This window comes from Palaemon carinicauda, chromosome 40 (genome assembly GCF_036898095.1).
Source record: "Palaemon carinicauda isolate YSFRI2023 chromosome 40, ASM3689809v2, whole genome shotgun sequence".
Taxonomy (NCBI): Eukaryota; Metazoa; Arthropoda; class Malacostraca; order Decapoda; family Palaemonidae; genus Palaemon; species Palaemon carinicauda.
In genome coordinates, this window is record NC_090764.1 from 22,109,127 (window position 1) to 22,127,731 (window position 18,605).

At 32.8% G+C, this 18,605-nt stretch overlaps 2 protein-coding genes across 2 annotated transcripts in view; both read left to right on the top strand.

The window, feature by feature from the left end:
• The first annotated feature begins 948 nt into the window (after positions 1–948).
• LOC137631861 (chromosome partition protein Smc-like) lies at positions 949–1,904 on the top strand. Its single transcript, XM_068363869.1, has 2 exons — positions 949–1,263; positions 1,509–1,904. The coding sequence occupies exons 1-2, from the start codon at positions 949–951 to the stop codon at positions 1,902–1,904; spliced, it is 711 nt and encodes a 236-aa protein (XP_068219970.1).
• Positions 1,905–2,086: 182 nt separating this feature from the next.
• The window catches only part of LOC137631862 (cadherin-related hmr-1-like), a 222,341-nt gene continuing 205,822 nt past the window's right edge, over positions 2,087–18,605 (top strand). Inside the window, exon 1 of the mRNA XM_068363870.1 lies at positions 2,087–2,557. Within this exon, the coding sequence (XP_068219971.1) occupies positions 2,087–2,557 (471 nt within the window). The remainder of the gene's footprint in view (positions 2,558–18,605) is intronic.

Consider the following 18,605-nt stretch of genomic DNA (forward strand, 5'->3'; position numbering starts at 1 on the left):
CATTATTATTAATATTATTATTTTTAAATTATTATAATTTTTTTTTTTTATCTATTATTTAACACCGTCTTCTGAAAGGTGCGGAGAGAACTGTACGGGAAATCTGCCCATACCGTTGGCGATTCAAAAATGTCTGCAGGAATTTGAAAGTCTCCGAGGGCTCTGGGCTCCTCTATTGCTTCGAAGATTATATTATTATTATTATTATTATTATTATTATTATTACTATTGTTTTTGTTATTATTATTATTATTATTATTATTATTATTATTATTATTATTATTATTATTATTATTCAACACCATCTTCTGAATATTGGGGAGAGAAATATCCGGGAAATTTGTCAATGGAGTTCGTGATTCCAAAATGTCTCCAGGAATTTGAAAGTCTCCAAAAAGATAGTTTTGCGGCGGCAACCATTTCTTCAAAATAATGCTGATACAGGCCACTGGATCTGTATTATTGAATATGGCTTTCAAAGTAAACGAAGCGATTTCAATGTTTATGGATCTCATCGGAAACCTTGAAGGAAGATTCGTCGGGCCTCAAAAGGCAGGATCGGCCCTTCTGGAGCAGAATCTTGCATGCGAGGACATGACGGTACAAGTTCAGGGACAGCTGCGAACTCTCCAGGAGTCGGTGGTTTTCAAATGGTTTTCGTGGCTACTCCCAGAGTCGCCGCGCTTTGAAGACTACCGTGCCGTCGCCTCTCAGGATGGATTCCTCGGCAGGTGGCTGCAGCGCTGTCCTTGGATTGGGGGCTTGTGGAAAGCCCGCGAGGAACTACAGCGGTGCGAATTGGGATTGCACCAGATGGAGACAGAAGCATTAAGATTCAAAGATGAATTGAAATCAACTTGGTTCGTTGGCAAGCTTCTCTCCGAATTTGACTTTGGAGAAAGGTAGGAAGAAGCCCTTTCGAATGGAAATAAGAACTTTTACATCGGCATGGCTGCTGCTGCCGTCATTTTCGTCGGAATTATGCTCGCTAGAAGGTGGATGGCTAGAGAAGGTGTGGACAACAGCTCTCTGGAAGAATATGTTCCAGAAATGGAACATGGATGCGAAGAACTATTGGACGGAATTGAACTCAAAATGGAAACCGAAGATCCGACTACTCTCTTGAAACATCTCGAGGCTGAAAATGATAAGTTACAAGGACAAATTAAGGAAATGGAGAGAATAGTAGAAATATGCACCGAAAAAGACCTTCAGATGAAAGAACTTGAAAAATTGATGGAAAATATCAGGAATGAAAATGAAGTAGTGAAGAAAGAACAGAATCAGAAAAATGAACTAGTAAAGGAAATGAAAAATGAAGTTGGTGAATTGAAGGCAGAAAAAAACTAAACTGGAATCTGAATGCGTCGAAAAAGACCTACAGATGAAGGAATATGAAAATTTGCTGGAAATTATCAGAAGGGAAAATGAAGTAATGAAGAAAGAACAAAATGATAAAATTGAACTAGTAAACGAATTGAAAAAGGCAGTTGGTGAATTGAAGGCAGAAAAAAACTAATCTGGAATCTGAATGCGTAGAAAAAGACCTTCAGATGAAAGAACATGAAAAATTGATGGACTTGATCGGAAAGGAAAATGTAGTGAAGAAAGAACAAATTGAGAAAAATGAACTAGTAATGGAACTGAAAAAGGAAGTTGGTGAATTGAAGGCAGAAAAAACTAAACTGGTATCTGAATGCGTCGAAAAAGACCTTCAGATGAAGGAACATGATAAACTGATGGAATTTATCAGAAAGGAAAATGAAGTGAAGAAAGAACAAATTAAGAAAAATGAACTAGTAATGGAACTGAAAAAGGAAGTTGGTGAATTGAAGGCCGGAAAAATAAACTGGTATATGAATGCGTCGAAAAAGACCTTCAGAGGAAGGAACATGAAAATTTGATGGAATTTATCAGAAAGGAAAATGAAGTAGTGAAGAAAGAACAAATTGAGGAAAATGAACTAGTAAACGAATTGAAAAATGAAGTAGGTGAATTGAAGGAAGAAATAGAGAAAATTAAAGCTGACAGGGCGCAAGATTATGAAAAACTGAAATTTTTGTGCAAAATAAAAGACCTCGAGATAATGGAACGAAACATGATTGCGCAAAGTAAGAACATGGAGCAATTGAATAAACAGAAAAGTGTAGTTTGTGAACTAAATGCTGAAAAAGAGAAACTGAAAGCTGAATGCGTCGAAAAGGACCTTCAGATGAAGAAACTGAAGAATTGGCTGGAAAATCTCAGAAATGAAAATGAGAAGGTGAAGACCAATCAAAATGAGAAAACAGGAAACCTAAATAAATTGAAAAGAGAAGTTTTGGGATTGAAGGCAGAAAAAGCTAAATTGAATTCGCAATGCTGTGAAAAAGACCTTCAGGTGAAGTCACTGAAAAATTTGTTGGAAAATCTCAGAAATGAAAATGAGAAAGTGAAGACCGATCAAAACGAGACAATGGAACAACTCAATAAATGGAAACGTGAAGTTGACCTACTGAAGGAAGAAAGAGAGAAAATTAAAGCTGACAGGGCGCAAGATTATGAAAAACTGGAATTTGTGTGCAAAATAAAATACATATATATACATATATATATACATATGTATATATATACATATATATACATATGTGTATATATATATATAAATATATATATATATATGTATATATATATACATATATATATATACATATGTATATATATATACATATATATATGTATATACATATATATATGTATATATATATATATATATATATATATATATATATATATAAGTATGTGTGTGTGTGTGTGTACTGTATATGTATGTGTGTCTCAATACGCATACACAATGTACAACAAAAACCTAAAATTATATCAATCTTTTACCATTACTTTACGAATATTGAATTGATCAGATATTGGCATTGTTGCACTGTTTTCCCTTTTTCATATAACATTGTAAAATTCGGACGACGTTCCAACAAAAATGTTGATCCAGCGAGATGGAAGGTTCAACAAAAATTTGTTTGTCAACTTGAATTTCCATTCGTAAAATATTCGGTTGTCTGGAGCAACAGCTGTTGCTGCCATATGCAATTGAAAGTAATTTCAGCTTCGTGAATATTTTATTTTTTTATTTTAATGATTAGTTCATGAAGCAACATTTGGAAAAAAAAGGAGTCGTTTTCATAAGTGAGCAATGCTAAGTAGTGAAGTGTATTTATATGAGCGAGAATGCCTTATAGGTTTAAAGAATGCTCATGAATGGCAGAGGCAAGGGACAATAACATTGCCCTATCAAGCAGGATAATGCCCCAGAGACTGCCCATATATCATATGATCAGCGCCCAGGCCCCCTCTCCACCCAAGCTATGACCAGGGAGGGCCAGGTAATGGTTGCTGATAATTCAACAGATAGACCTATAGGCTCCCCCAAACCTCCCCGACTTTAGCTGTAAAGAATGGTAAGATTGCAGACACTAATGGCACTATCGAGACTCAGCGGGACTCGAACCCCCGACTGGTAAACACCAGGCAGAGATGTTACCAATCAGACTACAACAACCCTGAACATTGTGAAAGGTATTGCGTATCGCCATGATCAGCCAAGCTGTACTAGCTAGAGCCACCCGTACTAGGTTGGTTTGGTATGACGGATCAGACAAAAATCTCGTGCCATAACCAATCCGCACTGGTTAGCGTAGTGATGAAAATTGGCCAAACCACATACATGAATTGAAATGTCAGGCCTTTGACCTGCAAAGTACTAAAAACGGCCACATTAGTTTTTGTTATTTGGAAAATGCTTTTCAACTTTTGACGGAATGATTTTATTTACTGTTTTAAATGTTTAAAAATTTAAGGTAATTATTAATGGTTTGGACAAGGAAATAAATTTCCTAGAATTTTGTCTTTTTTACTATATTTTTTTTTTCTTAATTGACAAACGTATTTCAGATGTAAAAGTTATTCTAAACCTAATTTAGATCTTAGATGCAACAAAAAATAACGGAAACGATTAAACCAAAATATTTGTTAAGGATTTCCCTTCTTTCATGGTTTATTATGTGTAAAAGTTTACTTTACAATTGTCATAATTCTGGTAATGAAAATATTCCAGTCATAAAGTTATCTTGCCTCACGCTATTCCCCATCTCCCATATTTATTGAAGAGCGAGTGTATATATATATATATATATATATATATATGTGTGTGTGTGTATATATATATATATATATATATATATATATATATATATATATATACATACATACATACATTCATATATATTCTTTCATGTCACGCTCGCTTAGTGACATTGCATACGTATGGCTACTTGGTCTCTCCCCGTCCCTCTGGTAGGGAGGAGAGGAAGTAGTCATACCCTGGTGAAATGGAAGTACTCCGAGAGGTACACTGGGAAACTGCAATCACCCCCAACTTGACGAAACTGCCGTGTTGTAACCAGGAAAAGGGGAGGTGGTACGAAGGGTTAAATCTGTGTATGTGTGTGTTTATCTATCGAAAATTTACCTTTTATTAATGCCAGGTTGCGTACACTAATAGTGATATATAAAGCTAGCTTTTTATTTTTCTGTTGAATATTTTATTTAATAGTACCACCATTTAACGCCAGTCTGAAGTCTCCCCTTCAATCTTCGCTGGGAGTCAATGCCTTTTACTGTCCCCTTTTAGAGTAAGTGAAAGAACTCGTCCCTCTGAATGACACTTCATATCATCTGGCAGTGTTCCATCCATCATCATTTGCTTTGGGACTCCTACCTGGGATTTTTATCTCTCTCTCTCTCTCTCTCTCTCTCTCTCTCTCTCTCTCTCTCTCTCTCTCTCTCTCTCTCTCTCTCAAATCTTGTTTAGAATATAAATTTGTCAATTGAAACCCTAAGTAGAACCATTGATGCGTAACCTAAGATGACATGATTTAGCTCTCTCTCTCTCTCTCTCTCTCTCTCTCTCTCTCTCTCTCTCTCTCTCTCTCTCTCTCTCTCTCTCTCTCTCTCTCTCAAATCTTGTTTAGAATATAAATTTGTCAATTGAAACCCTAAGTAGAACCATTGATACGTAACCTAAGATGACATGATTTAGGTCTCTCTCTCTCTCTCTCTCTCTCTCTCTCTCTCTCTCTCTCTCTCTCTCTCTCTCTCTTTTAAACCTCATTTAAAATATAAATTTGTCAATTTAAACCCTAGGAACCATTGTTACTTAACCTAAGATAACTTGATTTATCTCTCTCTCTCTCTCTCTCTCTCTCTCTCTCTCTCTCTCTCTCTCTCTCTCTCTCTCTCTCTCTCTCTCTCTCTCTCTCTTTGTATTTTAAACTCGGAGATACCTTAATTAGAATATAAATAATTTAAAAGGTTACATGATTTGGTTGTATAAAAAAATGTTTGTCTAAAACGGGTAAAAATAACTCGTGCATTTAAATGCTCTCCATGGAAATCCTTTAAAAAAATCACATTTGTCTTTCTCTTTCTCTTGTTTTGTTAAAGTTTTTATAGTTTATATCAAAATATTTAGATGTTGTTGCTGTTCATAAAATATTTTATTTTTCCTTGTTTCCTTTCCTCACTGGGCTACTTTCTTTGTTGGGGCCCCTGGGTTTATAGTATCCTGTTTTTCCCTTTAGGGTTGTATCTTAGCAAATAATAATAATAATAATAATAATAATAATAATAATAATAATAATAATAATAATAATGATAATGATAATAAAAATTATAATAATAATAGCTCAGTTTTTAAGATAATCATTTGGAGTAGAGGACAGTATCTGATGGTTACTTCACGTTATTTGTCTCGAGGATATTAAGAGGATCAGGTAAAATTTACGGCTATTATTCTTAAAGTATATCTAACTAAAATAGGAATATTCTGCAAAAAAAAAAGAAAAAAAATAATCGACTATTTCATTGAAATAGTATTTCTTATAGTTTTGGGAAGGTATATTGATAGCGAGGAACAAATATTTTATTTTTAATCTTAACTTATAAATATATTTTTTCTTGTTTACTTAATCCTCTTGAATTACCAGATATTAAAGGCGATAAAGAATTGAAATTCACGAAAGCATAGGCGAAAATACAACGTTGGTCTTTATTTTTATAAAACTTGTTGTCGAGGGAGAAATATTTTTTTTTCCACAGGCAAGGCCTCAGTATATAATCCTTATGGTTCTCCACGTATCTGTTCTTAGTGGAATTCCTGGGTTTACCCTTGCATGAAAATCTGCCTGTTACATTTTGTAAGATATAAATGATGCTGTATAAATGAATATTTTTTCCTTTTTTTTTAAATACTATTTTTTGGGATACTCAAGTTTATTTACAACTAAACTTTATTCATGCATAGAAAGAATTAGTTAAGTATTCAAAGATTTTATTGAAATTTGATTTAATTACGTACATTATATATGCAGTTACGAAATAAATTGGTTCATTTTGCAAAATAAATTACAACCATTAATTTTAGGGAGGTTTTGAGTGAAGTAAATTGAAAGACACGATGGAATATTTTTAGCTTGTTGTTCGTAATTTATATAACTAAATCTATCAACCCATTAATTTTATTTACCAGTTGAATATAGATAAGCTTTACATGACACCATACTCAAAGAAGAGAAAATAACATCTTTATCCTCACCCTTGGTATAAAGATGAAAGTTTCGATGACTGTATAATAGAATATCTAATTCGTTGAATAGATTAATTGACTGAAAAAAAGCTTATAATATTAAAGTTCTAAGACTTGACAGTCTTAGCTGTCAAAGAGAAACCTGTTGAATACCTTCTCTTCAAATCCCCTCCAACAAAGAAAGAAAAAAAATAAATTTAATAAAGGGTGTGATCTCTGCAAAGGAAAATAGCAATGTGATGTGTTTGCTTTATTGTTAGTTGGCGTGCAAATTGTTCAATCTTGAATTTAACCTTAAGGTGATTGCAAGAGTTCGCATACTGAGTGCATTAAAGCAATTGCATTTCCCCCCCCCCCCCCTCTTGGTCAGAAGTTCTAGAATTTATTAAGGGTGAGCGCCTCCAGGCCGTTTGTTATTGGCTGAAACTGCGCCTGCAACCTCCATGTTGCAGTTTGCAATATTCTCAAATGGAAATACTCTACTGATTCAAGATCGTTTACCTTTTTGGGGGGTTTTCTTCTTTTATGAAATATTGGTCAAGGTTCCAGTGGGTCCGTTTTAATATATTTTTCTATGTGGTGTTTGTAGTATTTCTTTGGAAAGAATCTTAATGAATTTTTTTTTTTTGGGGGGGGGGTTTGTTTTCTCCTTATATGAAATATTGGTCAGGTACCAGTGGGTCAGTTTTGATATATTTTTCTATGTGGTTTGTGTAGTATTTCTTTCGAAAGAATCTTAATGGATTTTTTTTTCTTTTTTTTTTTTTGGTGTTTTCTCTTTTTATGAAATATTGGTCAAGGTTCCAGTGGGTCAGTTTTAATATATTTTTCTATGTGGTTTGAGTAGTATTTCTTTGGAAAGAATCTTAATGGATTTTTTTTTTTTTTTTTGGTGTTTTCTCCTTTTATGAAATATTGGTCAAGGTTCCAGTGGGTCAGTTTTAATATATTTTTCTATGTGGTTTGAGTAGTATTTCTTTGGAAAGAATCTTAATGGATTTTTTTTTTTTTTTTTTGGTGTTTTCTCCTTTTATGAAATATTGGTCAAGGTTCCAGTGGGTCAGTTTTAATATATTTTTCTATGTGGTTTGAGTAGTATTTCTTTGGAAAGAATCTTAATGGATTTTTTTTTTTTTTTTGGTGTTTTCTCCTTTTATGAAATATTGGTCAAGGTTCCAGTGGGTCAGTTTTAATATATTTTTCTATGTGGTTTGAGTAGTATTTCTTTGGAAAGAATCTTAATGGATTTTTTTTTTTTTTGGTGTTTTCTCCTTTTATGAAATATTGGTCAAGGTTCCAGTGGGTCAGTTTTAATATATTTTTCTATGTGGTTTTAGCAGTATTTCTTTGGAAAGAATCTTAATGGATTTTTTTTTTTTTTTTGGTGTTTTCTCCTTTTATGAAATATTGGTCAAGGTTCCAGTGGGTCAGTTTTAATATATTTTTCTATGTGGTTTTAGTAGTATTTATTGGGAAAGAATATTGATGGAAAAAGTGGTTGATGTTGATCTTTTAAAAATAAAAATACATATACTTAGTATTAAAAGTAATGAATAATGGTGCCGGTGATTTTTTGATAGTAGAAGTAAATTTAGAAAGAATTTTTACAATATTGTTCTTAATAGTGTGAAGCTCATTCATATAATATTGTCGTAGATATGAAAAATATCTTCATTAATTACTGTTTTGTTGTTTTAAAAAGTAAAAATAATATTGTGCATTTAAAGGTTTAAATGCAGTCATTGAAAGGTGGAGGCAAGGGACAGTGACATTGCCCTATCACGAAGGACAAGGTCATAGAAACTGACCATATACATATGATCAGCGCCCAAGTCCCCTCTCCACCCAAGCTAGGACCAAGGAGAGTTAGGCCATGAATGCTGATGACTCAGCAAATAGACCTATAGACTCCCCCAAATCCCCCATCATTAACTTGTAAGGATGGTGTAGGTTACAGCGACCAAATGAACTAACGATTTTGATCGGGACTCGAACCGCAATCTGGCAATCACTAGTCAGGGACGTTATCACGTAGGCCACCACAACCCACCAGCTGATGCCTTTCATCCGAAAATCAACCTGATGAATAGCCTTTGACCCAAATTGATGGAGCTAATATCTGTGACGTCACGGATGACCCACTCCCGGTCTTATCCATTGAATTAACGAAGAAACTTATAATTTTTATTTATTTAATCCTGTGCATGCCGTGTTCGATCATTTTTAGTCTAGATAGTACATTTTGATCCACATGTCTTTCAATGGTTATAATATTTTGAGTATTTTTATCATTGTGATATTTGAATTTCATATAGTTCATAAACTTCAATCTATTGACGATCTGCAGTCTGTGATATACCCCCCAACCTAGATTCTGTACTTACGTTGAGGGCTGCTTTTCTGGTCCTATACAGCAGGGTAAGCCTACTCTCTACAGGATCTCCATAGTCATTTTATCATGTTCGATCAAAAGCATTCAACATCTCACACCGCACATTGCTCGTTTATTGTCAAATCCATGCTATCAAAGCAGTAAAAGAACAAGAAAGTCTTCAGTTTCCTCTTGAAAGCTTATATCTTCAGTCTTTCGGATATCTAGTGGGAGCTTGTTGTATATATATAGTACATTCAATTGACATGTCTTTTAATTGTTATATATATATATATTTTAATATTTTTATCATTATTAAATTCATTTCATATATTTCATAAACTTCTATCCATTGAAGCTCTGCAGTCAGTGATATAGTCTTCCCCCTCCCAAACACATGCCCCTCCCCCATAAAAAATAGAAATATTTATCTGGTGTAGTGTTCTTTTGGGGAATCCCCTTGACTGTCGAGTTCCAGAATCTAAATGGGATTCGACCCCGGGAACCCACACACCGAAACGTGCTTCTGCATCTACTCTTTGCGTGTATTTTATTTCATTTCATTTTTAACAGTCATTTTTCTCTCTGTCATGAGGGGTTGAAACGTTCAAAACTTAGAGATCTCTTGTTTATATTATTAAGAGAAAAGGTATGTTTGGAAAGATTTTCGCTATATTTTACTTTATTTTTATTTATATTTATGTTCTGCTTAAAATAGTAGATTTTAATTTTCACTATCACATGATTAGTCTGGTTTCTGTGCACTAAGTCAGAAGGAGCAGAATAAACAAAGAGCAAAATACAATTTTTTTGAAACGTTATTCATTTCAAAATTGATATCGCCTTTAACCACTTTTGAACTTTCTTGTTCTATCGAAATTCTGGAATATATTCAAGTGATGAAAGTGAATGTTAAGCAGAATTATTATTATTATTATTATTATTATTATTATTATTATTATTATTATTATTATTATTATTATTATTACAAACTAAGATGTAACCCTAGCTGGGAAAGCAGGATGCTATGAGCCCAAGGATTCCAACAGGGAAAAATAGCCCAGCTAGGAATGAAACGAGGAAATAAATAAATTACAAGCTAAGTAATAAACAACCTAAATAAAATATTTTAAGAACAGTTTCAACATTAAATTAGATCATTCATATGTAAAATATAAAATAAAAAATATAGAAAAACAAGAGGAAGAGTAATGAGATAGAACAGTCTGTCCGAGTGAACACATAAACGTTACCAATTTTCGTAACAACTAATACTTTTTATATAAGCGTCCCAATAATTGCTTTCTGAACAAACGAACACGATGGATTTGAGATCTGCTGAACTTAGTTTGAGAATATACTGAAGTGTTTTCTGTCCTCAACAGTGTTGACGTGGTCTTATGAGAGTGCTTGGACTATCCAGAACATTTCCCTTCAACGAAGGTCAAGTCGATTGAGCCATGAAACTTGAAAGTGCAATTGGCAAGGATCAAGGACGCCTTCTTTGGAATAGTTATTTAATGCCATTCTTCAAGGGAACAAAAGTTATTTAAGTATATTCGTAAAGTTGAGAAATGTACATTTGAACAGTTCTTCAAGTAAGCAAAAGTTATTCAAGTATGGTCGAGGAAACGTTTAGAAACTTGCAACATGTGAACATTTCAAGTAAACAAAAGTTATTTAATTATGGCCGATGAAAAGTTAAGAAATTTACAGCATAGAATGGTTTTTTTTATGTGAACATTGGAACAAACTTCTTTCCTAAATCCGATGTCTAGATTATATAACCATAACGCAAAGTATCGGTTTTGGATTTAATTCTTTTTCGAGTTCTGTTCCTCGAAAAGAAAGACCTCGAATGATTTGGATCTTGAAATTCGTATTACATGATAAACGCAAACTCGAGTAAGATTTTCTTTTTTAAGACTCATTCTTCTTTCACTGTAATCACTTGGGTACGAACCAAGGCAAGCATTCCACAATACATTCCACTGGCATGTTTCAATTTCATTCCCTAATATTGATTCCCAACATTACCCGATTCCGAGAATCATGAAAAGGACAGTTTCAAATCCACAATAGAGATGGTCCATTCTCTCTCTCTCTCTCTCTCTCTCTCTCTCTCTCTCTCTCTCTCTCTCTCTCTCTCTCTCTCTCTCTCTCTCTCTGGGGACCAAATAAACTGGGATATAAAAATGATTCGTCGTTTGTTGTGTAAGGATTAAGGGATAAAGTATTCCACAGGAGACGACAGAGAAAGGAACACTTGGAAAGAAAAGATCTGTATCGAAATGCTTCATCGTCTGACTGTCTCTTTTTTTCACCCTTTACATTCGTGGTTTTTTTTTTATCTCGTTCAAAGGAAGTGTTGTATATTTATCTATGTTATATTTTTGAATGCTTTAAGTAGGTTATTTTGTCATGTGTTTCTCTCTCTCTCTTTATTATGTTTTATATATATTTTTCTTATTCTGAGAAAGAAATGCAGTTGAAAAAATAATTTTCCCTTTTATCTCTTCCTTTGTCTGCCTCCACATTTTTTATTATTTCTTTCTTCTTTCTTCTATAATAAGAACTCTCTGTCCTTTCTCTTTATTAAGATGAACGTTGTGTACTTCTCAGCATACACGTAACACTGCTCTATACACCAAACTTAAAATCTGTATTCGTTTTCGGGTTGACATTAAATCTTTTATATTCAGAATTTTTTCCCTTTATTTTCATATTCAGATTTACTTTATTTTTATATTCAGAATGTTGCTCTTTTTCATTTTTCTATTCAGAATTCTTTTTCTTTATACTTTTATATTCAGAATTTTACGCATTGTCCTACTTGTTAGGGCAAGGACACTGTCCCTTGCCTCTGCCATTCATCAACGTCCTTTAGAGCTTTAAACAGCGTGCTCCAGTGAACATATAAACGTCACCAACTTTCCCAACAATTAATACTTTTTATATATCCGTCCCAATAATTGTTTTCTAATCAGGCTATCACGATGGGTTCGAGATCCCCTGAACTTAGCTTGAAAATATACTGAAGTATTTTCTGTCCTCAACGGTTAAGTGTTGACGTGGTCTTATGAGAGTGCTTGGCCTATCCAGAACTTTTCCCTTCAACGAAGGTCAAGTCGATTGAGCCATGAAACTTGAAAGTGTAATTGGCAAGGATCAAGGGCTCTTTCTTGGGAATAGTTATTTTCATCTATTCTTCAAGGGAACAAAAGTTATTTAAGAATTGTCATAAAGTTTATAAATTTACAACATGTGAACAGTTTTTCAAGGAAACAAAAGTTATTCAAGTATGGGCGATGGAAAGTTTAGAAACTTACAGTTTAAGTTTTAAGTTTAAAATATTTACAGCATAAAATGGTTCTTTTTATGTAAACATTGAGCAAAATTCTTTTTGCCTAAATCCTGCGTCTAGATTTTAGAACCAAAATGCAAAGTATTGGTTTTGTATTCAATGATTTGGATCTTGAAATTCGTATTACATGATAAACGCAAACTCGAGTCAAGCATTCCACAATACATTCCAGTGGCATGATTCAATTTCATTCCCTAATATTGATTCCCAACATTACCCGATTCCGAGAATCATGAAAAGGACAGTTTCAAATCCACAATAGAGATGGTCCATATTCTCTCTCTCTCTCTCTCTCTCTCTCTCTCTCTCTCTCTCTCTCTCTCTCTCTCTCTCTCTCTCTCTGGGGACCAAATAAACTGGGATATAAAAATGATTCGTCGTTTGTTGTGTAAGGATTAAGGGATAAAGTATTCCACAGGAGACTACAGAGAAAGGAATACTTAGAAAGAAAAGAGCTGTATTAAAATGCTTTATTGTCTGTCAGTCTTTTTTCATTCACCCTTTACGTCCATGTTTGTTTTTTTTTCTTTTCAAAGGAAGTGTTGTATGTTTACCTTTGCTATATTCTCAAATATTTTGATAAAATTATTTTCTCATGTGTTTGTTTCTCTTTATTATTTTTTATAGATATTTCTTATTTTGAGAAAGAAATACAATTAAGAAATCGTTCCCCCTTTTATGTCTTGCTGTGCTTGCTTTCACATTTTTTATTTTCTTTCATTCTTCTATTAGAAGAACTTTCTGTACTTTCTTTCTTATTAAATTACACCATGTGTGCTTCTTATCATGCACGTAACACTGCTGTATACAACAAATTCAAAATCTATAATCGTTTATTGGTTATCATTAAATCTTTTATATTCAGAACTAATTTTTTCTTTTTATATATTCAGAATTTTTACTATTAATAATTACTGAGAATTTTAATTTTTTTATTTTTATATTCACTATTTTCTCTTTATTATATTCATAATTTTTCTATTTTTATTTTTATATTCACTATTTTCTCGTTATTATATTCATAATTTTTCTATTTTTATTTTATCAGTCAGAATTTCTTTCTTCATTTTTATATTCAGAATTTTTATTCTCTTTTCACTTATGTATTTAGATTTTTTTTCTTTTCATTTTTATATTCAGATTTGTTTTCTCCTTATTTTTGTATTCAGATTTTTTCTCTTATTTTTGTATTCAGAATTTTGTTTCTCTGTTTTTATATTCAGAATTTTTTTTTCTCTTTGTTTTTATATTCAGAATTTATTTTATTTTTGTATTCCGTTAATTTTTTCTCTATATATTTTTATATTCAGAATTCGTGAAATGGGAAGCTTATATATCGAATCAATGATTCATTTCATAACCCACCATCTTTCCAGTTTACCACTCACTATTGTTATAAATATTACGACCAGAAATATCACTACCCAAAGCAAAACCAAATCCTGTAATTGTTTTGTTTATGTAATCAACTGTTTCCATAACATTTTGGATAGTGGAAGTTTTGGCAGCTGCAGAGTTCTGAGGGCAAGGGATTCCATATGCAATGAGCTCTCCGCAAGTTAGATATCGTTAGGATTAACCAACAACGCTATTTAATATCTGAGTATGGACAATGTTTACATGAAAAGGGATAGGTTGTTTGTGACCTACTATTGCAATTGCTAAAGAAATGCAATATTTTTCGTAATTATTTCAAGAATTCGGCAAACTGGTACAATATAATTGGAAGACGTATAATCAAATTATTACAATACTTACCGCTAGTTTATGACTTATTGGAAGACGGGTAATCAGGTTATTACAATATATACCGCGAGTTTATAATTTTTTGGAAGACATATAATCGGATTATTATGATATTTTCCGCTAGTTTATTACTAATGGGAAGACATGTAATCAGGTTATTACAATATATACCACGAGTTTATAATTTATTAGAAGACGTATAATCGGATTATTATGATATTTTCCGCTAGTTTATGACTTATTGGAAGACGGGTAACCAGGTTATTACAATATATACAGCGAGTTTATGACTACAATATATATCGTCGCATCGATAATGATGAAGTGTGATTAATAAGGGTCAATGATAACAACAAACATATTTGTGGTCATGAGGCCACAACAAAGATTTATTGGTTACAAGATCATCTGGTTTTGGAAGAGAACTTTCTTAGTATATGGATGTAAATATCATACTATGAATAAAGGGCATTATATATATATATATATATATATATATATATATATATATATATATATATATATATATATATTAATCTTAGCTCTGTATAGCCCATTTTGGATTCCTTTATGTATAGTCTTCTTACATTAATTGGTGTGCGTCAATTAATGTCACAAGATCCTTGACTTTCAATGAAAAGAAAAATCATTGGCGTGTATAATATGAGGCTTTACAATTTGATTTTTACCTTTAGAATTCGACACTTTTTTTTTTTTTTTATAGAAATTTCAGCAATATACAAATCCAACTATTCAGATTAATGGTGTTTATTCGGTTTTAGTTTTGTAAGTTGTTTTAATAAGAAATACACTAATGTCCAAATATAAATCATAAACTTAGGTTTGTATGATGTGAGGGAGGTTCCCGTAAATATTGAACTGTGACTATGATGATCTTATATTGTTCAATTAATTGACTTAATATTCTGAACAGCAACTAGCTGAAGTTTATCACGATCTATAACCGGTTCGGAACAAGACTTAAAAGTTGGAAAAAAACATTTCTCATGAATCTTTGAACTTATTGAAACAAATTATGGGAAGAAAATTGTGGTATTCTATATCGGGTACTCTACTATTTCTAGAATCAAATCGCTCCAAGTATGGGATATAAGAATTTCTCTCTCTCTCTCTCTCTCTCTCTCTCTCTCTCTCTCTCTCTCTCTCTCTCTCTCTCTCTCTCTCTCTCTCTCTCTCTTTGTGCTGTTTATGATGAAAATAGATATTCAAGAGACTCCCAAAACATCCGTCTAGACTCTACAGCCATATATATATATATATATATATATATATATATATATATATATATATATATATATATATATATGTATGTCTGTGTGTATGTATGTATGTATGTATGTATATATACACACATATTAAATGTACTTGAGTATATATGTATTTATAAACACACACACATATATATATATATATACATATATATATATATATATATATATATACGTATATATATATATATATATATATACGTATATATATATTATATATATATATATATATATATATATATATATATATATATATATACTTAAATAGCCTATATACATACGTGCATATATATACAGTATATATATATTTATATATATATATATATATATATATATATATATATATATATATATATTAAAACTCAAGAGCAGATTAATATATTTGAAGAGAAACGGAATTTCCCCAGTTAATATGAGACAGCCAGTGACCGAGACTTAATTGGATTCATGTGGAAAACATTCAGGAAAATCCAAACTCAAACTTTCAAGTGAAATGAAGGGGAAGAAGAGGAACCTTTTTCCCCCCGAGCCAAAATGCAACTTCGTCATCCAAGGAAAAAAATATCTAAAAAGTACCCAAAAAATGTCAGAAACCGTTTTCCCCCAATTTAACGATCACGTCCCGAAATTCCAAATAGCGAGGGATAGGAGAGGAAAGGAGGATAGGAGGAATCTCTTTTGGGAGGTGTGGTAAAACTCCGGATAGTATTCAGGCTGCAATTACTTTGGTGAAGGATGTGGATGTCTGTTCTTGTAAGTGATGTCTTTCTTTTTTCTTCTGAGCGGCGTTTATGAATTGGGGAAATGATGGCAGCGTTAAACGGGGTTTACACGGTCGAACCCGGTTGTCGAACCTGTTTGTCAAACGGTTCGAAGAGGTGCCCTCAGTCACAAATGCATAAGGTTGGTGGACAATGAAGTCCCGTCCATAAAAGTCAAGGGAGAAAAGACTTCCTTCGAACTGTTCACACGTTCGAACATCACTTCAAACACATATCTGTCGAACCGCGTTTGACGAACCGTTCGACCGTGTAAACCCGCATTTAGTTATGTGGAGATGTTCTCGTTTCACGCACGTACAGTTGGATACAGTAATTCCTGACACACCTCGCTCTGAGGAAGTGCATCCTGTTACATCGTTACTGCGGGGCGTGTGACCAAATAGATAGCGTAGTTGAGAGATGGCAAAGGTGGTTGGCGAGGCTACACATAAGAGCTCTCATCACAGAAAGGGTGGGACAGGATGTACTTCTTAAGATTGAGGTGTACCAGGCAATTGTTGTGTCCAACCGTACATGCTCTGCTAGATTTTTTTGTCTTATTCTTACTGCATGGACGTAAGTTTCATCCACATCCCAAAATGGTAATTTTATCCTAATAATGCAGAATTTAGATTACATCATATTGCAGGATAAGAAATCAATCATTTATTCTCTGTAAGAACTCTTCATTATCCAAATAATGCATAATTTTGATTACATCATATTGCAGGATAAGAAATCAATCATTTATTCACTGTAAGAACTCTTCATTATCCAAATAATGCAGATTTTAGATTACATCATATTGCAGGATAAGAAATCAATCATTTATTCACTGTAAAAACTCTTTATTATCCAAATAATGCATAATTTAGATTACATCATATTGCAAAATAAGAAATCAATCATTTATTCAATGTAAAAACTCTTCATTATCCAAATAATGCAGATTTTAGATTACATCATATTGCAGGATAAGAAATCAATCATTTTTTCACTGTAAAAACTCTTTATTATCCAAATAATGCAGAATTTAGATTACATCATATTGCAAAATAAGAAATCAATCATTTATTCAATGTAAAAACTCTTCATTATCCAAATAATGCAGAATTTATTATACATCATTTTGCAGAAGATTCAATCAATCATTAATTATAAGAAGCCTCTATCCGTATAATGCAAAATTTGATTTACATCATATTGAGCGAGAAGAAATCAATCATTTATCCACCATAAGAACTCTTCAATATCCAAATAATGGAATTTTATTTATATCATATTTTAGATTAAGAAATCAGTCATTTATTCACTGTAAAACACTTTGATATCCCTATGTATTTGACTTATATATAGTTGTATTTATATACATGAAATTTGATAGGATGTACTATTATTTAATTATAAATGAAATTCATATTTAGACTGCCATCCATCATGGGGCTAAATATGCCCGAGATTCTATAGGGTTAAAGTTCAAAGTTCAATCAATGCTGTTTTCACGTCAGTTCTCTTATGTATAATGATAAATGTTGAGGTTTTTCGTTTTTATTTATGAATTAAGCAACAAGATGAAAATTTATGTAAATGAGTTTTGTTATGACGATACATTTAGTTCTACACTCTAGTGAAGTGGAACTTTCAATGGTTTAAAAAAATGTCAGAGACGCAAAAAAAAAAAAAAATAAATAAAAAAAATGACAAGCCCAAGCTGTAATATCAGACAGGCAGTTTTGAATTACAGATAATTATCTTTATTTTCTGCTTTCGAATTAATCAAAAGGGTATGTTATTTCCAAAGAATATTTTCCATAAGTTTCTTCAAAAGAAACTAGAAACGTTCAAAGTTATTAGATTACTAATTCATGTTCTTTTATTTACACTCTTGCTATTTTATCCTCCTTCTCTCCTCTCTCTTGACATGTACAGTTGGACACAGGAATTCCTGGTACGCTATCATTCTAAGGAAGGGCATCCTGTCACACCCCTACTGCGCAGCGAGTTCCTGTGTGTATCCCTGCCACAAGCTCTGTCATCTCTCCCTTCCCCTCTGCTTGTTACACACCGCACAGTTATGGTGTGACAAGGTGTAATTCCTCAGAGCAAGGTGTACCAGAAATTCCGGTGTCCATCTGTATATTGTAGGTACTAGGTTGGCCAAGGCACCAGCCACCCGTTGAGATACCACCACTAAAGAGTTATCGGGTCCTTTGACTGTCCAGACAGTACTACATTGGATCCATTTCTCTGGTTTACGGCTCATTTTGTCTTTGCCCACACGTGCAACGAATAGTCTGGCCTATTCTTACCACATTCTCTTCTGTCCTCGTACACCTGACAACACTGAGGTTACCAAACAATTCTTCTTCCTTTATGGGGTTAACTACTGCAATGTAATTGTTGTTCAGTGGGTACTTTCCTCTTGGTAAGGGTAGAAGAG

What these genes read in the sequence shown, in the direction of transcription:
- LOC137631861 (XM_068363869.1), top strand. Translation starts at nt 949, where the DNA reads ATGGCTGCTGCTGCCGTCATTTTCGTCGGAATTATGCTCGCTAGAAGG. An exon ending in ATATCAGGAATGAAAATGAA is followed by an intron (nt 1,264 to 1,508) that starts GTAGTGAAGAAA and finishes AATTGAAGGCAG; the next exon opens with AAAAAAACTAATCTGGAATC.